This window comes from Leptopilina heterotoma, unplaced genomic scaffold (assembly GCF_015476425.1).
Source record: "Leptopilina heterotoma isolate Lh14 unplaced genomic scaffold, ASM1547642v1 Lhet_11, whole genome shotgun sequence".
Lineage (NCBI taxonomy): Eukaryota > Metazoa > Arthropoda > Insecta > Hymenoptera > Figitidae > Leptopilina > Leptopilina heterotoma.
The window spans coordinates 3,557,406-3,575,965 of NW_025110829.1; the positions used below are offsets into that span (position 1 = coordinate 3,557,406).

At 26.7% G+C, this 18,560-nt stretch overlaps 2 protein-coding genes across 2 annotated transcripts; both read right to left on the bottom strand.

The window, feature by feature from the left end:
- Window positions 1-281: 281 nt before the first annotated feature.
- LOC122504304 (lysosomal aspartic protease) lies at window positions 282-12,810 on the bottom strand. The gene is made up of 8 exons (XM_043615362.1): window positions 12,584-12,810; window positions 9,406-9,653; window positions 8,999-9,117; window positions 5,344-5,543; window positions 5,070-5,192; window positions 4,705-4,852; window positions 4,430-4,522; window positions 282-679 (listed from the first exon to the last, which is right to left on the bottom strand). Exons 1-8 carry the CDS (start codon window positions 12,643-12,645, stop codon window positions 518-520), a joined length of 1,155 nt encoding a protein of 384 aa, XP_043471297.1. The 5' UTR covers window positions 12,646-12,810; the 3' UTR covers window positions 282-517.
- A 1,152-nt stretch (window positions 12,811-13,962) lies between these two features.
- On the bottom strand, window positions 13,963-18,349 carry LOC122504368 (prothymosin alpha). Its single transcript, XM_043615452.1, has 3 exons — window positions 18,188-18,349; window positions 15,968-16,176; window positions 13,963-15,881 (listed from the first exon to the last, which is right to left on the bottom strand). Exons 1-3 carry the CDS (start codon window positions 18,205-18,207, stop codon window positions 15,724-15,726), a joined length of 387 nt encoding a protein of 128 aa, XP_043471387.1. The 5' UTR covers window positions 18,208-18,349; the 3' UTR covers window positions 13,963-15,723.
- Between the last annotated feature and the right edge of the window lie 211 nt (window positions 18,350-18,560).

The following is an 18,560-nucleotide window of genomic DNA, read 5'->3' on the forward strand; positions in this document are numbered from 1 at the left end:
AAAACGCGTAAATAAGATTTGAATGTGCAAAAAAAAATTTGTGTTGCAAAATTTAAAAAAAAGCGTATTATGAAATTTTAAATATAAATTTCGATAAATGCAATTATGTTATATTTAATTTTTCTCGCAAATTAAACAATTATTAATTTAAAATAATTTGTTTCCTTAAAACACATTATTCAGAAAAATTTTTTGCAAAATTTTTAATTTAATTCAATAATTGAGAATGATTAAAAACTTGGATTTAATTTCATTCAGGATGGTAAAAAATTAGATTTTAATAATGGTAAAAAATATTTATTGTTCAGTGGCAAAAAAAATTTGTTCGTAAATCATAATATACAAACTATGATAAATTCATTTACGAGTATAATAGTCAAATATCACTTTTCAAATGGAATAAACGCATGATTGCTTAATAATAATTTCTAAAGGCAAACATAAATCACAATGATTTAAAAATTGGTAAAATTAAGCCTCATCGTTAACAGTAGTTTAGAAAAAAAAATGACGTAATTTATTTGGCAACTGCAAAGCCGATACGATCATTGCCCATGTCGAATTCAGTGTAGAAACGACCAATGAAAACGTCTCCCAAGATCCATAGTGGTCCATTTGGAGGAGGAATGTCAATTCCCATAAATCCACTGAGACACACTGTCTTACCGAATTGAGATACCTATCAGGCAAAGAAAAATTAATTGCATTTATAAATATTATTTTTAAATTTCAATTTACAAAATTTTGTATTTTTTAGATTTTTTTTTAATACAAAATTGGTCTCAAGATTAGGAAGTTAATAAAAAAATCATTGCTGTTATATATTTCTGATTTTTTCAGATACATGGATTCGTTAGTTGTAATCGTATTATTTATTGAATTTTATTTAATTTATTTCTAAATTCAATTATTCAAAACTTCAATAATTTTGCTAAATCAGGGTGATCACAAGTTTCAGTTCATCAATTACCCTGACAATTTACTGACATAAAAATTACTTTCCCTGACAAAATTCTTTTTATATGAAAATATGAAAAAGTCTCAATTTTCTTAATTTCCCTGCCAAAAAATTTTTTCCTGACATTTCCCTGACTACTGACAAAAAACTTTTTTCCCTGACATTTTCCTGACTTTACTTACATGTGGCCACCCTGTACATAAATATATATTTAAATACTTCTTATTTGTTTTTCTAGGAGACATAAAATTTAAAAAATTTCCATTTCAAAGCTTCTGAAATTTAATATCTTTTAAAAATTAAAATTATAACCCTTAGAACTAAACTTCATCTCTAAATCAATTATTTTTAATAATTTTCCGAAAGTTCTTCGAAAATACAATTATTTAAATAGAAAAATTAATTTTTTTATAATAATTGCAACAGTGACTGTCCATGTTTTTTTTAAAAGTTATTAAAGATATAACATTTTCAAAAAATTATTATAAAGAATTTTTTAAAATTATTTTGTAAAAATGTTTTTAAATAATTTTTGAAAGATACTTTATTGTTTTTCAATTATAATACAAATGAAAAATTTCCAAACAATTTAATTTTGGTAAAATCTTTTAAAAATAATTAGAGCTGTGCAAAATTCGAACCGAGTTTTGTTCGGTTTTGGGGCGCCGAAATGTCAAAAATTCGACATTTGAATCTCCTAGTAAGAATTAAGCTAACTCGAATGTCGGTTTTTCGACATTCGAACTGGACTGACTCGAATGTCGAAAATTCGACATTCGAACTAGGCGACTGAAATGTCGTATTTTAGAATTCGACATTTTAGCTAGGCGAAAAAATTCGAACAGTTCAGTTCGAATTATTTTGCACAGCTCTAAAAATAATTGAAATTTGGTAAAATGTTATAGGGAGCGTTCACAAATGATGTCACGTTTTTGGGGGAAGGGGGGGATCTCTACTAAACGTGACTCAATGTTTTTTTACATGTGAAATTACATGAAATTGCGTGACAGGGGGGAGGTCTAAAATCCCGAAAAATTGCGTGACATCATTTGTAAACGCTCCGACAAAATAACTGAATTTTTGAAGAATTTTAATTGTAACTATGGACACGATTTCTTCAATATTTTAATAAGTCTAAAAAAGTAAATTTAAAAGAATTTTAATTCTCTTTGTTTGAAGATAATTGAATCTTAATAAATTATTGATAAAACAATTCTTCGAATTAGTTTTTTTAAAAATATTGTTATATAATTTTTTTGAAAATAATTGAAATTTTTAAAAGAACTTTTAATTTTTAAATTTAATTTTAATTTAAAAAAACAAATTAATTTTTTGAAGAATTTTTTTTTAAATTAAAAATTTTAAATATAACTGTTTTCCCAAAAATATTAAAAATAATTCTAAAAAATGTTAATGTTATTATTTTTTGAGTGTGTTTGAATTTTTGGAAATATGAAATTAAAAATATTGAAAATAGATAATTGAATTTCAAAAAAATTTTAATGTAATTTTTAGAATCATCAGGACCACGGGTATACTAATATATTCAAATAAATAAATAAATGCAAACTAATTTTTATTAATTTTCAGTTTTAAATTTACACTTTAAGATTTTTCATTAAAACTTTTAAGAATTCAATTATTTTCAAAATTTGCAATTAAAAATCTTTAAAAGCTGATTTTCAAAAATTGTAATAAAATGCTTGAAGAAAATCAATTATTTTAAAATTAAATTTTACAAAATTTCAATTATTCAAAACTTTTTTAATTATGATATTTATAATATTTTTACAACTGTTAAATACTTTTAGTACTTTATGTACGAATGGGACTCAATGCCCGTAAATGAATAAATAAATAAATTATAGGTATATTTAAAAAATTTAATTATGTATCTTCAAAAAATTATCCAAAAACAATTTTTGAAAGATTTGTCTATAGTTATTTTTCATACTATAAAAATCGAAATAAGTTATATTTTATACTTAAAATATGGCATTTTATTGCAATATTTGGAAGAAAAGTCGAAAAAGTTGTATTTTTTTAAATAATCGAAAAGTCAATAGAGGCCTGTATTTATTAAATTACTAGTTCTTGGCAATTTGAACTAATTACTAGTTTATTAATAATTCTTCCGATAATAATTATCCTACCGGTAAAAGATTAGAAAATAATCATTAATTCTCAATTAACTCGTAATTCAATTGATTGGAGCTAATTACAAATTTATTAACAAATCATTCGATAATTATTTTACCGGTAAAAAAATTACCAGGGCATTTTCACGGGAACAATTGAATTTTCGTCCGTGCGCTACGATATTAAGAAAAGGTATATCTTTGATAAATTATGCTTTAAAATTGAAAACGAAATTAGACATTTTTGTCTTCTTTTAAAAAAACTCTTTTTTAAAAAAAATTTGCTTTTATAATAATTAGAAAAAAGATATAGCTTTGTTTTGTCATAGTGAAACACGGACAAAGTGTCAATTTTTTCCTGGAAGTGCCCACCAGATAATTTTTGATTAATTAATTCGTAATTCAATTAATTTCTGAATTCTATTTTTTGATAAATTCGTATACTGAACTCAAGAAGTCATCTATTTTATTGTTTACAAAACGATAGTGAAATCACATGACGACCTTTTGAGACCCCTCAGTATCTTAAAAATGATATGAGAAGCAAGTTTTCAAAACTAGATAAATCCATATTTTCTTATTTCGAGAAAATAAAACAAATGACTTTTCTCACATAACCACTATAAATAATTTTAAATTAAAAAATTTGTTTTAATTTATTTTTATAACAATGTTTTTATATTTAAGACGTTCTGTTTTTAATTAAACATTATCATAATTAAGTGATTTAAAGGTTTTGGTAATTTTTTCTAATAAAAAACATAAAAATTATAAGTCATCTTGGTTATGTCAAAAAGTTTTAAAATTGAAAATTCGTTGTTAATAAATTTTTTTTCTAACATTTAATAGTGACAAGTCGATTTGTAAGTTCTTTAAAATGTTAAATTTATGTTTATCTAAATTTTTTTAAAAATGGATTTAAAATTTTTTTAAAAATGGATTTATCAGCTTTTGAAAAATGGCAATGAAAATTACCACCGCGGGCTCGGTGTCGCTAGTGTTTTACACCAAAAATGGACGAAATGGATGTACAAATTTAAAAAAATATAAACTTATATTGTGACTTTTCGGTTTTAATTTTAAGTAGTTTTTCAATAAAAAGATAAATAATGACCAACAATCTTAACAAATATTTCTTAAACATTAGAATACTTTAAATATTAACAATTTTTGCAACCTTGTACACCCACAGCAGCCATTTTTTTAGTTCACTTTATGGTCACTATGTGTCGCATTGCAATTTTAAATTCCCATAATTCCCTTGTATATTGCTACTTTAACTAATTATTATAAATAGTGGATAATTAAGTTCAGTCTATGAAATATTACTTACTTTTAGAATGTAGTCATCTCCCTTCAAAGAAAACTTTTTGCCAGCAAATATGAATTCGATTTCTGGTAAATTTGGAATCATGTTACAGTTGACCTGATAAAAAGAGCAAATCGGATTGTATTTTATATTTTACAGAGAAGTGAAAAATATATATAAATAAATCTAAGTTTACTCAAATATTGGTAAGATTTCCTTAGGATGTAATGTTTTCTATTTTTTTAATGTGTTTCTTAAATAATGTTTTTTTAAATAATTGGATGGTAAATTCTACTTACAATCCATTCGCCGCCGACAATTTGTGTGGCGCCAATGTTTTGATTGATCTTCTTAATTTCATCAACAGGTCCAGCGATGAGAGAAGTGCCAGTATCGGCAATAGCTTCACATCCATTTTCACAAAATGCCTTTTCTCCGATCATTACTCTTAAGAAAAATTTATAACATTTGAATTCATTTTTTGCCAATTTTCGGTAGTAGAGAAAAATGTAAAAATAAAAAATACTAAATTTTACAAATGAAAAGAATAATATAGAACTTAAATTTTAATTTTTTAATATTAATATTTAAAAAAATAATAGAAAACGAAGAATATAAAATCAAAATAAAATAATAATCATCAATTATTAATAAAAATACATACTTGTCCATTTTGAATTGCCAGTAGGCTTTACGATCGACTGGTACATAAGTAAATTCACCGTCATAATGATCAGGATCAGAACCTCCCAAAATCATTTCACCTCCAATTTCAGCTGATGGATCTCTGTGGAAAAAAGTTTTTTTTTAAATTATAAATTAATAATATAAATTGATTTAATTATTATTATTTTCAGGAAATTACAATTTGAGTGTTTTATTTTCTCTGTCATGAAAATTGTTGAATATTAAATACAATTGTTAGATTCGACAATTACCTGTTGAGATAGAAACTGAAAATTGGATCCTTAACTAAACCCTGTTTAACCATATTGTCGAAAACTGGAACTACACCATCGACTGAAATTCTCGAGTATCCCATACCCAAAACACCATCGAATTTAGCAGCAACAAATGCCAATCCAGGTTCACTCATTGCTTCGGCGAACGTTTGATTTAAAATATCAACTCCAGCTACCTATTGTTCAATAGTAATTAATTATTTATCAACAATAAAACATATCATCCACAAGTTTTGAACGTTCAAATCAACGAAATATTTTTTATTAAAACTATTTCCATAAATTACTGATTGCAATAAAAATAAAAATAAATTTTACATTTAGAAACTTTATAATTAATTTTCCTCTTATAGTGACGCAAAATTATTTTAATAAAAATGAAATTTGGAAATAAAATAGATAAATTTTGTTCATTTCAATGTTCAGGACTTTGGTATCATGAAAACATGTAAATAATATTGGAATACTTTTGATTTATCATGAAATCCTTAACTATTTAATGAGAATTGTAAAATTTATCGTTTACAAGCTTTGCACTCAATAATTAATTTTTCAAAAGTAGCTGTAAGACTGAAAAGAAGTAGTAAAAAAGTAATGATTGAAAAATTAAATTTGATGACTAAAAAAACTCGATTTAGGGGAGAGTGGGGCAAACCGGACCGGTGGGTAAACCGGACCCCCCTCAATATTTCCGAAATGGCGAAATTGGAAAAAGTGTTGTTTACAAATTTAAAACAACCATGTTTAGTATACCTTATTTTTTCAATCTGACAGTTTTAGCTTGTGTTTGTGCGACGAAGGGAGCAAAAGTTTTTTTTTTTTAGTTTTTTTCTACACTTTTACCAATTTTTTCTTAAGGAAATTCTGAGGAAATCGTGTAATGTTTCCAAATATTAGGTCTTGGGTTTTGAAGGTACACACCTCAGGAATATTTACCACCAAAAACTTTGATGAATTTGCAAAGCGTTTCTTTTTGACAAACATTTATTCTCAAAATGGGTCTGTGGGGCAAACCGGACCGTTTTCGGTGGGGCAAACCGGCCATAGGAGATTTCCATTGAATTAAAGTTTCATAAAAATTATTTTTAAATAAAATGTTTCTTTCATTAAAATATTTACTTACAATGAAAAATAATTGTCTTCCAATGAGAATTGGACCCTTTAATATTGTTTCTCTGATAATGACAAACATTTTTATTTTTTATTAAAAAAAATATTTATTTAATTAAAATTCAATCCTGTATTATTATTTTCATTTTTACAACCATTGTTTACATGATTCTTTATGTTTTTTATTATTGTAGATTATGTAAATGCAATATTATAAATAAAAAACCAAACGGTCCGGTTTGCCCATGGGGGGTCCGGTTTACCCCAGGGGGTGGGGCAAACCGGACTGTTTGCAAATTTTTTTTAAGTTAACACAGCAACTAAACAATAAAAGATAAAGTATAGGTGTCTCTGGGAAAAAGTTGCGCAATTAAATGATCTTTCAAACAAGACCTCGAAAAATGAAATCGGTTGATTCGTTTAGTCACAAGAGTCAAAAAACCGTTACACTGAAAAACTGTTGGTAGAGCTGTTCGCCCAATGCGGTGAACTGCTGCGTTAAAAAAAAACGCACAGCTCACTTTATTTTTGGGCGAGTTACTCTCCTTTTTGGGCGAGCAACTCTCCTTTTTGATAGAGCTGCTGAACTATTTGTCAAGCAGCCGCTCACCAACGCCATTGGTAGTCAAGTTTAAGAGAGCAGCTCGCCCAATTTTGATAGAGCTGTGAGTTTAAAGTCAAGTAGCGCTGCACAACAGTCAATAGCGGAACTGTTCTACCAACAGTTTTTCAGTGTTGGGGGTCCGGTTTGCCCCACTCTCCCCTAAACAATATACATAAAAATCGCAAACATTTCCTTTTTCCTAATTTTCAAAAATATTTACTGTTTTTCTTATTCTGGTAATAAAAGCAAATTTTACATTTTTTTCTAACATTCAATTATTTTCTAAATTTTAATTTAAAATTCTTCAAAAATACGATTATATTAATTAAAAATAATTTTTTAAAAGTAAAAAAATTAAAATTTTTTGAAATAAAAAATTTTTTAAAATTAAATTTGACAAAATTTTTAATTAATTTATTGGAAATTTAAATAAATTATTTTCAATTATTTACGGGATTTTAACTATGATCAAAAAACTTTAATTACAATTCTTCAAAAGACTAATTTTTTCATAATATTTCTAAATTAAATTATTCAAAACTTGAATAATTTTTGTTAAATAAATATTTATTTATTTTATTTTTCTACAGGAATTAAATTTTTTTAATGATTTCAATGTAAAACATTTTTGAAATTTAACTATTTCTAAAAATTAGAACATTAATTCCTCAAAAATTTAATCATTTTTTTGTGAAATTTTTAAATAAAATTATTCAAAATTTAAATCATTTCTTATGAAAATAGTAAATTAATAATTTTTTAAATGCGAATTTAAATATTATTACAGTTTGCAACAATTAAAATTTTTCGAAAATTTTAATTTAAAAATCTTTTGCAATTTTATTATTTCTAAAAATTTATAATTTTAACGCTTTTATGTTGAATTATTATTTAAAATTTTAAATGAAATTAATTTTAAATCAATTGAATTGAATTCTCATTCGAAAGTTCTACGAGAATTTAATTATTTAAATACAAAAATAAATAATTGATTGAACAATTGATTATTTTTTAAAATTGAATTCTTCTAAAGAATTCTTAATAATAACTTAAATAAATAACATTTTTAAGAATAATTGCATTTTTCGAGAAATTCATACAAATTTTTTAAAAAGTAATTAGATTTCTGGAAGGAATTTTATTATTTATAAAAATAATGGAAGACTTGTAGTGAATTTTATTAAAATTTTTTTAAAAAATTGTGAATCCCTATATGAAAAATTGTATTATTTGTGAAAAAATAATTGAATTCTTGCGAAGAATTTTATTAAATTTTTTTAAATAATTGAATTCTTCTGAATCTTTAATTATTTGTGAAAATAATTGAATTTCTATAAAAATTGTATTATTTATGAAAATAATTTAATTCTTGTAATTAATTTTATGAAAATTTAAAGAAAAATTTGAATTCCTGTGAAAAATTTTATTATTTGTGAAAAAATAATGTAATTCTTGCGAAGAATGTTATCAAAATTTTTTTAAATAATTGAATTCTTTTGGAAAATTTTATTAAAGCAGTAGATATTGAATTTCGAAAAATTTTCTTAATGTTTTTGAAAATAGTTAAATCATCTCAAAGAATTTTATTAAAATCTTTTGAAGTTGTTTTTAAGAATTTTAATAAAATTTTGTAGAATAATTTTTTTATTGCAACTATTAGTGAATCTAAAGTAGAGAAATTCTTAAAAAAAAAGAAAAAAGTAGCTTTTTGTATAACAAATCTGAATAAATTATCAAAATAGTAGCAAATCGTAAAAAATGTAGTAAATCGTAAATTTTGGTAAATGAGTGCGAAGCCTGCATATATAAATTCCTCGAAAAGAAATATTTCTAAAGAGACAAATAAAAAGACAATTAAAATAAAAAGTAATAAACATGAATCGTTTGAAAATGCTACTGTTGAAATATAATACGTACATTAATAGTGTCTGTTGATAAGAAACCTGAAAGGCTTCCACTTCCATATTGAATGGCGAAATCAGTTCCATTTGCAACATAAGTTTTGGATGATTTACTGTTATATTTATTATGAAGCACTGAAAAATAAAGAAAGACATTAAGTTTTCAATCATTTTTTTTTAAATCTAAACTTGTGACAAAATTTAAAAAAAATCGTATTATAAGAATAAATACAACAGAATGTAAATATATACTCTATAAATAGCATCAGACAATGAAAAATAATTTGTGCAACATTTTATTATTTAAAATGACGCGGTCATCAATATTGTAATATTATTTTTATTCATTTTAAGCAATGACTAATGCGTTTCATTTCTTTGTCACAAATTAAATGAATAATATAATTATACTGCAAGACTCACAGCAAGCAATGTTTGTAACATGACATTTCTTGGATGGTACCCAAAGATTTGACGAACCAGTGTCAAAAAGAACACTAAATTTCTGCGGTGGAGTTCCCATTGTAATGACTCCATAATATTGAGCATCTAAATAATTGGACAGTGGTTCTGGTGCAAGACCACCTCCATAACGCATTCGAACTATACTGAGGTCAGTTCCAACTTTTTGCAGAAATCTTCGAGGAGTTTCTGCCTTGTATACTGGAATCCTTTAATAAAAAAAATAATCCTGTATAATTATCACTATAATTAAATATATAATTAAATATTAAATTAAATAAAAGGAGTTTTTCGTATATTTCGGTAATTGTTTCAGGGTGTCTAGCGATTCGTCAATTTAAAATTCCCGGGTTTTTCCCGGGTTCTTGAATAATTTTCCCGGATATTCACAAAGGATTTAAAAACATATTTAAATGTTTATCAATAACATTATTTACGTAATTAAATATTGTTTTTATTAAATTACAATGATTAAATAAATAGTGAAAATTAACGATCACTCCGAGTCAAGGAAAATAAAAATAAAAGAAATTCAATTCTTTTTACGTTTCGGCAGCACAGCTGTCCTCTTCAGAACGAAAAAAAGAAAATTAGAAAAATTAAAATTATAAATTAAGATAGGTACATCTTTGTACACTTTGAGTGTCATATTGTAATCGTAGCGACAAAGATGTACCTATCTTAATTTATAATTTTAATTTTTCTAATTTTCTTTTTTTTGTTCTGAAGAGGACAGCTGTGCTGCCGAAACGTAAAAAGAATTGAATTTCTTTTATTTTTATTTTCCTTGACTCGGAGTGATCGTTAATTTTCACTATTTATTAAAATACGACTGAGTGATAGAATCATCTCTACTCTTACAATGATTAAAGTTATACAATAATTTCTAACAACTTGACATAGAATATCAAAATTTCACTTATAAAAATTTCTCAACTTTATAATATAATTGTCAATTCAGGGGAATTTAAGAAATTTATTAAATTTTACAAAGATGTCAGAGGTTGAAGTGTGGAAAAATTTGAAAAAAAATTCCGCTCAGTACATACAGTATACCCTTTGAAATACTTGTAAAATTTAATTAATTTCTCAAACCATGAATTGCTCATTATAATGTTTACATAGAATTAAACTAGAATATTTAAGCTTTATTTTGACATAAGTTTCAAGAAAATCGGATGCAACGTGTTTTGAGATATTCAAAAAGGTTATCTTTCAAAATTAATTTTTTTCATAAATTCTATTATTTTAAAAAAAATTTTCTACCATTATAAAGTTGAGAAATTTTTGTTTTAAAACCACTAATAGTAAATAAAGTTTGGCTTCAATAAATATAAGAAATAATGATTTAAAAATTGCCTTACAATGTCAATTGTTTATAAGGAGGATCGTTTTGAAATGGAATGCCCCATATTTAGTTTTAAAAAGTAAAATCTTTGCCTTTTCTACACGGAAAGAAAATTATATTAAATTTTGTAAAAGTGCTTCTCAATTTAGAGAAAAAATGCGACAAGGCGAAATATTGGTATCAAAAATATTAAACAGTGAAAGGAATAATATGAAATTTAGTATAATAATATCAAATATCAAGAATTTTAATCTAACTTTACTAAATTTCAAATTATTTCTTTCACTGTTTAGTATTTTTGATAACAAAATTTCGGTTTGGTGCACTTTTTCCCTAAACTGTAAAAACTTTTACAAAATATATATGATATGTGTTAATATATGTAATAAATTTTCTCTCCGTGTATCACAGAAGATTCTTAATTTCTTCTTATAAAATTTGTTACGTATTGTATACCTATAAATTGTTATATAAAAATTAGAGGTGTGCAAAAAGCTCGAATAGCATGGTCGAGCTCGAGCCGGGCTCGAGTCAGGCTCGAGTTTTAGTTACTCAAAAATATTTGAGTGCTCGAAAAATTCAAGTGCTCAAAATTATTTTAGGTTTAATACTGCACGTGTCGGGTGGAATTTGGTTCAAGTTCGGATTGATTCTGCTCAGCTCTGCTAGAAAAACGAAAAGCTTGAAATACTCGATCGAGCTTTTTGCACAACTCTATTAAAAATAATAATAGTACAAATCCTTAAACTTTTATAATATAACGTGTACTAAAGTTAGTTTTAAATAAAATTTAAGTTATTATTTTTACTACTGCTTCATACTATCAATTTACCCTTGACGATTTGAGCTGTGACCGTGTTATTATATTACGCTTTGAAAAAAATTATAATTTTTTATATACATAATTCAAAAAATACCCTATAAATAGAAAATTCCCGGGTTTTTCCCGATTTCCCGGTTCGCTAGACACCCTGTGTTTGTTCGCAGAACAAAGAAACTGTCAGAAATAACTAATAAAAATATATATGAAAAGAGCATTTTTTATAAAGAGATAATTTTATTTTTATGAAAAATAAAAATAACAGATGGCTAAGAAGAGTTCAGGGATCAATGATAATTATGTGAATCATCATTTTGTATTTGAGTGAAAGTTTACATTACACACAATTCTTTTTAAAACCACAAACTGCTCTAGTTGCATGTATATCTACAAAATTTAGTAGAAGAAACAAATGCAAATTATTTGGAAAAATTGTAACAGAAATTGGTAAAGAATGTAAAAATATTAAATAAATAAAATTCAAAATATACCCTTTTTAATTTAATTCATAATTATAATAAATTAAATAATGAAAACGTAATAATGAATAAAAAATAAAATGTATAAATATAACATGTTTTAATTCATGTTTATTAATCATTTTTTAAATAAAAAATTTCGAAAAATAACTATCAAAAAAAGGATACATATTTTTTTTGAACAAATGAAAAATAATTCAAAGAAGTTTTTATACAATTTAAAAACGGACGTCATTCAAAAAGAAAATCTTTCCTGTTAGCAAATTGATTTTTTCTTTCATTATATTATTAAAGAATTACATAAAACCATTTAAATTAATTTACAGAATTTGGTTAGGTTTATTCATTTTGTCTTATTTAAAAGAAAAAAATGTTTTCAAACTTCCATGGTAATAAGAACAAAGAAAAAAATGTTAAAAATTGACCACAAAATCCCGTTAATTTTCTAAATATAAATTTATTCCAAAGTTTTAAATATTTAGAAATATTTACCTGAGTAAATCTCCATTTGCAGCAATTGCAAGGAAAAGTAGAAAAATGATAGAACGCAACATTTTATTTATGCACTAAATTAAACTTATTGATTCACAAGCATTAGCAAATTGCGTTCAATTTAATAAAGTTATCTAGATTCTCTTCAACATCTACTAATTCTGAATGTTCTTGAATTCCTGAGAGAAGTAACAAAGCTTCACTCCGAACGGCTCTGACTTTGCATTTTGTTGTCACTATATACATTACTGCTCAGGATCGGAATTAGAGGGTGTTTAGTTTTCTTAGTCCTTAGAAATTATGAAGCACTTTTATAGAATTTTTTTATTAAATAGAATTAAGTAACTTTATCATAAATCATCAATTTTGACCAAATGATAAATATAATACAATTTTTTTTTTGCAATTTCTTTTTTTTTTTGCAGTGAAATTTAAATTTAAAATCTTTCCCGCCTTTTCATGATGGCCGCCGAAATATGTAAATCAAAACAGGTATTAAACTACTATTTCTACTGTAAATAAATTTAATCAAACTACAAGGCACTTTTATTAAATAAATCTTTTCAAAATCTTATTATTCTTTAAATTTTTATTTATAGACAATTGTAAATTGCAAAAATAAATATGGCATTCAATCGCTAATGGAAAGTTTACTGACTAACTGTACCACCGCCATCTTGTTTTCAGAAACGACTTGAAAGTTGGCTACGAAATTGAAGTGAAATAAAATACGGTTTATTTTGTTGAAATTGTCTCAGAAACTGATTAATTAAAATTCGTTTATTTATTACGATAGTAAAGAAATTTATCTTTAAATTAATAAAGTCGGTGTGATTTTTCGTCCTTTATGGAAAAAGTCAGTAGTGCAAATTTGTCTCGAAAAAGATGTAAACTTAAAAGAGTGAAAGCAAAGTTTATTTGGCAAAACTTTCGGTATTTTAAATTGTATATCTAAAAAAGTGTAAATAAATAATGCCAAATGGAAGCAAAATTTGTGGTGATATTTAAGGTTAGTTTTTTCGACTTTTTTTTTACTTACTAAATACTACACTCGTACTATATTTAGTTATTAACCTAAACTAATTTTTATATAATATATTGCAAGCCATCAAGGGTTTTATTCACAATAATTGTGTAAAAAGTGAATATGTCAATATTAGTAACAATGAAAAATTAAAAATAATGAAAAAAATAAGATTTTACTTTTCTGTTAACCTAATTTATTGATGTCACGAAATTTTACAATCATTTTCAATATATATAAATATTTTATTTTTAAATTTAAATCAGTGTTTCAAACATGAAGATAGGTGTTTTCGCATTATTTTTTTATATTAGATCAAGGAACTGAGTTTTAATATTTAAATTAAAGATTATTATTGCCATTTGAAACAACCAGTTTTATTTTACCCGGAATAGCGAACACAATGAATTACACAATATATATTATCCTGTACAAGTATTTTTGTTGTTAGTCGGTAATTAACATTTATTTTCATCTAAACATTAGTTTTAATATTTAGGTAGGTTCTTTTTTTTTGTTTTTTTTTTTGAATATTACAGACCCCGTTGAATTTTGTACGACAAGTGCTTATTTAGCAGGTCAGCGAATGCCAGTTTGATTCGACATTAATTAATGTCAAGTGGCAGTTTTCGGTGAGATTCGATTAACTACAAGAAACTGATCTACGTAGATTGAACTAGTAAAAATGTTTTTACCTAACAACTTTTTTAATACGTTGAACTAACATCTTTACTTTACACAGATTAATTTTTGCTCTTATTGATCTTCGCATCGTTCGCTTGCCACTCATAAACCTAAAACGATTTTTTTAAAAGTTTCACGTAAATGCAATCGCCTTGTTCATAAAAAATAAAAAAAAATTTCCTTTGATAAAATCAAATAATTGAAACACGGATTGCTTTTATCATAAGTACTTTTGACTATGACTAACGTCAACATTAATCCTTAACTGGCAGTGTAACTTCTTAATTAAACTAAATTCTCTTTATTAATGTCAATATTTTTTTAAATTATATTATTACTAAAAAATACTGTTTTTTTCTTTTATTAAAAGAATGAACAGTACTTTGAAGTCAAATTAATTTTCTTTTTGTCTATTTTAAAGTCAAGTCACAACTAGTTTTTTTTCTTTTTAAGTATCATTAATTTATTAATGTAGTATTGAATAATACACAAAACCAGTCAAGGGTTAAAATTGTAAAAGAAAAAGAAAATACTGTCTACGAATATCGTCGATAATGAAAACTGGTTCAACGATGTTGACCTGCTCTAGATAAGTTTTACGAATGCACCGCAGTTTTTAAAGAATCTTTGAACTGCGTCGAGAAAAAAAAAGTTTGTGCACCTATGTCTGCCAGTAAAACGCAGTGAATTGTTTATCTTATTTTTTTTCACCATTTAATACTTTCGCAACAAAATCAGACTTTAAAGTAACGTAATATTTCGGGATCAGCATTGTACAAAAAACATCGTAATTCACATTCGTCGAAAACTGATCTCTTTTAACATATTTTTTTTACCAAATTTTTTTTTTATTTTTAGGAATGTATTACAACTTATGAAGAGATTAGTTCAGATTGCGTTTTACACAATGCGATCATCCGATGATCGTGATTTCTCAATTTAAAAATTCAACGACTCAAGTGTTGATGAAAAAAGAAAGAATAAATTCTTCTCAACAATCGAATTGAACTTTTCTTGAGAGTAAAACTCTGCGATCGCTCTGTTGATATATATTTATAAAAAAAATAAGTTTTTTTTTTAAATACGGATTATACGCGCTTAAGCGCTATCCCATGCTTTGAATACGTTTTTTTTGTTTTATATTTGTGTAACGAGGGTAATAAACATTTTTTTTATGTATGTGCAATGCTTTTGTACAGCATCGAATTTTTTTTTCGTTTTTCTTTTGAACGCTATGATGCGAAAGATCTTAACATACACACGGCCACTCTTAACACAAAAACGTAATCGTAAACAATATCAGAGTTTTGCGATCGACACTCGTTCTGTTATGGCGATGCACTGATGATTATGTTGCATTCTGACATCACGTTTAGATGGTGAAACTGTGTCTATAGATCAGGTCTATGGATAAAGAGGGACTACAGAAACATTAGGCCGTGGCTTTGGCTTCACCGTTGCTCTCGGCTTCAGCTGGTTTCTCGTCTAATTTCGCCTTCTTTTCGGGGCTTGCACCGTCCGCTGATGCATCATCAGTCAAATCTGCGCCGACTGATTTCCTCTTTATACAACAGGTGTCGACTGGAGCATCTGTAAATTTAAAAATGCATTCATTATTCAAATTAGTTTCATTTTATTTTATTTAGTATTAGAATTTTGTCAAGTTTTCAATTTACCTGTAGAGTTACCATTCTTTGGCGTCTCCTCCTCGTCTTTCTCATCGACTTCCTTGTCTTCGGTCGAGCCATTTTCTTTGGTCTCTGTGGCTTCTCCGTTCTCGGAAGTTTTGGAGTCTTCATCAGCCTCCTCCACAACCTTTGTCACTGGCTTTTCTTCCTCTACCACCTTCTTCTCCTTCTCAGGTGTGCTGACAACTTTGGTTTCCCTAAAAAAAGACAAATAGTTAGAATTCGAAAAATATTAAAATAGTGATTAAATAACTTCTCTAACTTTTGGGATAATTTAAATGAAATATTTTTCAATTAAAAAGGAAAGAAAAATTATCCAATCAAATTTGGCATTTTTTTCAAAAAATTTACTCTTGTTTCTGTATTAAAATAACTGAGCAAATTTGATTTTAAAGTAAATTAGAATCAAAAAATTGAGATGAATTTTTAACTTTTTAAATACATGAAATGAATTATTATGAAATGGAAAGTTTGCATAAGGTTTCTTGAAATAAACTTCAATTATTGATTGTACACTTTAGTAAATTCAAATCGTCAGAAAAACATTAAATCGATTAAAGATGACATTAAATATTTTCAGAATCCCTAACGTACATTGGCTTATGCAAGAGCACGTCACGGTGTAAGCACGCGGCTTGTTTGACGTTTTCAAAATAGTCTCGTAACCTCAATATTCGCGAAGAGAATAATGAGATTAGGACGCGTTACATTTTTGAATTTGTTATTTTCATCTTGTTGATAAATTGAGAAAAATTCTTTTCTTTTAAGTAAAGAAAGGAAAGAAAAATTAAACACGGGTAAAAAGCAATCAAACGTAATTACTTTAAATTTAAATATTAATCAATAAAATGCATGGGGTAAAGAAATTAATTATTTAAATATAAAGCATTATTTAACAAGTTTTATATAAATTATTCATTTAAAAAGAAGTTTTAATTCATGTATATGTTATTATAATGAGATTTAACACCTTTACATCTCGGTTTTCCCCCTCTCTCTCTCCATCAAGTAAACTTAGAGGGAGAGAGAGAGAGAGAGAGAGAGAGTATTGCTATAAACTCTCACGACTACAAATTTAATTTCGTTGTGTTTGTGAATATCATGGATGGGAGAATTGAGTTCACTGAAGCGGAAGGAGGACACACATATAGTAGAAAGAAATAGAGATAGACGCCCTCAGTAGCGCTTCATGTGGCTTTCCCAAGAACTAACACATTTCCCCTTACCCACCTTTGCCCTGAAAACCACTTTTGCTTTGGCGCGGTAAAATTGCAGAAAGACGTGAATAGACCTGTTTGCGCCTCATTTTACCTTTTAATAAATGCCTATTCGAATGCGCAATACATATTTCAGTAACCGTAAAATAAAACTAATACTTGGGACATATTTCCTTATTGTCATCAGTTCAACGAATCAGTGAGAGAGCAGATCGATACGCCGACAGCTCTTTCAATTCAACGTACAGTCCATCTCAAAATCGAAAAATCAACGAAATTACATTCACGTGCTTATTTACTTAAACAATTAATTAAAAAAAATCGATTTAAACACTACTTTCCATCATTTTTTGTTTCTAAGAAAAAAAATGAATATTCTATCAAAAACCGGACACGTTAATAATTAATATTCTTCTATTTGTTTATTAAATATAATAATATTGATAATAAAACTTGAAAGAAAAAGTGAAATGCCGCGCACGCGATCGGCGTACCTTTTCTCTACTTTAATTCTCTCCCTACCCCCCCTAGCCATATCTTTCTCTCTCCCACGCACCACTATTCTTATAAAAAAACCGGGAAAAGTCCCCGATATACTGAATTCGACAAACTTGGTAAAAAATACAAAAATTCGACTGTTGGAAAAATATGAAATCAACCAAAATTAACGTTTTGTCGCGAATTTAATGAGAAAAGCGAGATAAATGTAGAAAATCAGAATGCGCACGGCGTGGTTCCCCCACCACTTTTTTCACGAAATTCTCTAAACGAGCAATAATCATTAACGGATTTGTGATAAAAATAAATTAGAATAACATAAAAAGTGAAGATTAATAATCTCGAATGCTGAGAAACAATGGAAAAACACGGAAAATAAAGAGACGCGGGTCGCGCGTGACTAGCGTGGAGTTACCTCGAGGCAAGCAGCCAACAAAAGTTTTTTTTTCTAATAAAACAATTAATATCCATCACAGAACACTTAATTACTCACTTTGCTTCAACATCGGCCATTGTGATAGATTTGATGTTAATTAAAACGGAAGCACTTGTAGATAAATACACTGAAAATTATTTTTCACACTGTGAATGAAGCACACGAGAGAACTCTTGTAACACTACTGTTGCGTACCGACGCGCAAATGGCAGAACTCTCCTCGGCAGGCTCGTTGATTCGCCCGAATCCCCCGGCCCGGCCGGCGGCCTTCAAACCTTCCGCTTTCCCGCTATTTCATAGGTGTCTCTGATGTCGCATCAATTCAAAATGGCCGACAAGACCTTCACAAAATTTTCCATTAATTTAAGCGAAACGCAGTAAAAATTCAATTTATACACCACCCACATAAACTTCTATTCTAATAATACGA

What these genes read in the sequence shown, in the direction of transcription:
- LOC122504304 (XM_043615362.1), bottom strand. Translation starts at nt 12,645, where the DNA reads ATGTTGCGTTCTATCATTTTTCTACTTTTCCTTGCAATTGCTGCAAAT. An exon ending in TGTTACAAACATTGCTTGCT is followed by an intron (nt 9,118 to 9,405) that starts GTGAGTCTTGCA and finishes TTTATTTTTCAG; the next exon opens with TGCTTCATAATAAATATAAC. An exon ending in TGGCAATTCAAAATGGACAA is followed by an intron (nt 4,853 to 5,069) that starts GTATGTATTTTT and finishes ATTTTTCTTAAG; the next exon opens with AGTAATGATCGGAGAAAAGG.
- LOC122504368 (XM_043615452.1), bottom strand. Translation starts at nt 18,207, where the DNA reads ATGGCCGATGTTGAAGCAAA. An exon ending in ATGGCCGATGTTGAAGCAAA is followed by an intron (nt 16,177 to 18,187) that starts GTGAGTAATTAA and finishes GTCTTTTTTTAG; the next exon opens with GGAAACCAAAGTTGTCAGCA. An exon ending in AAAGAATGGTAACTCTACAG is followed by an intron (nt 15,882 to 15,967) that starts GTAAATTGAAAA and finishes TTAAATTTACAG; the next exon opens with ATGCTCCAGTCGACACCTGT.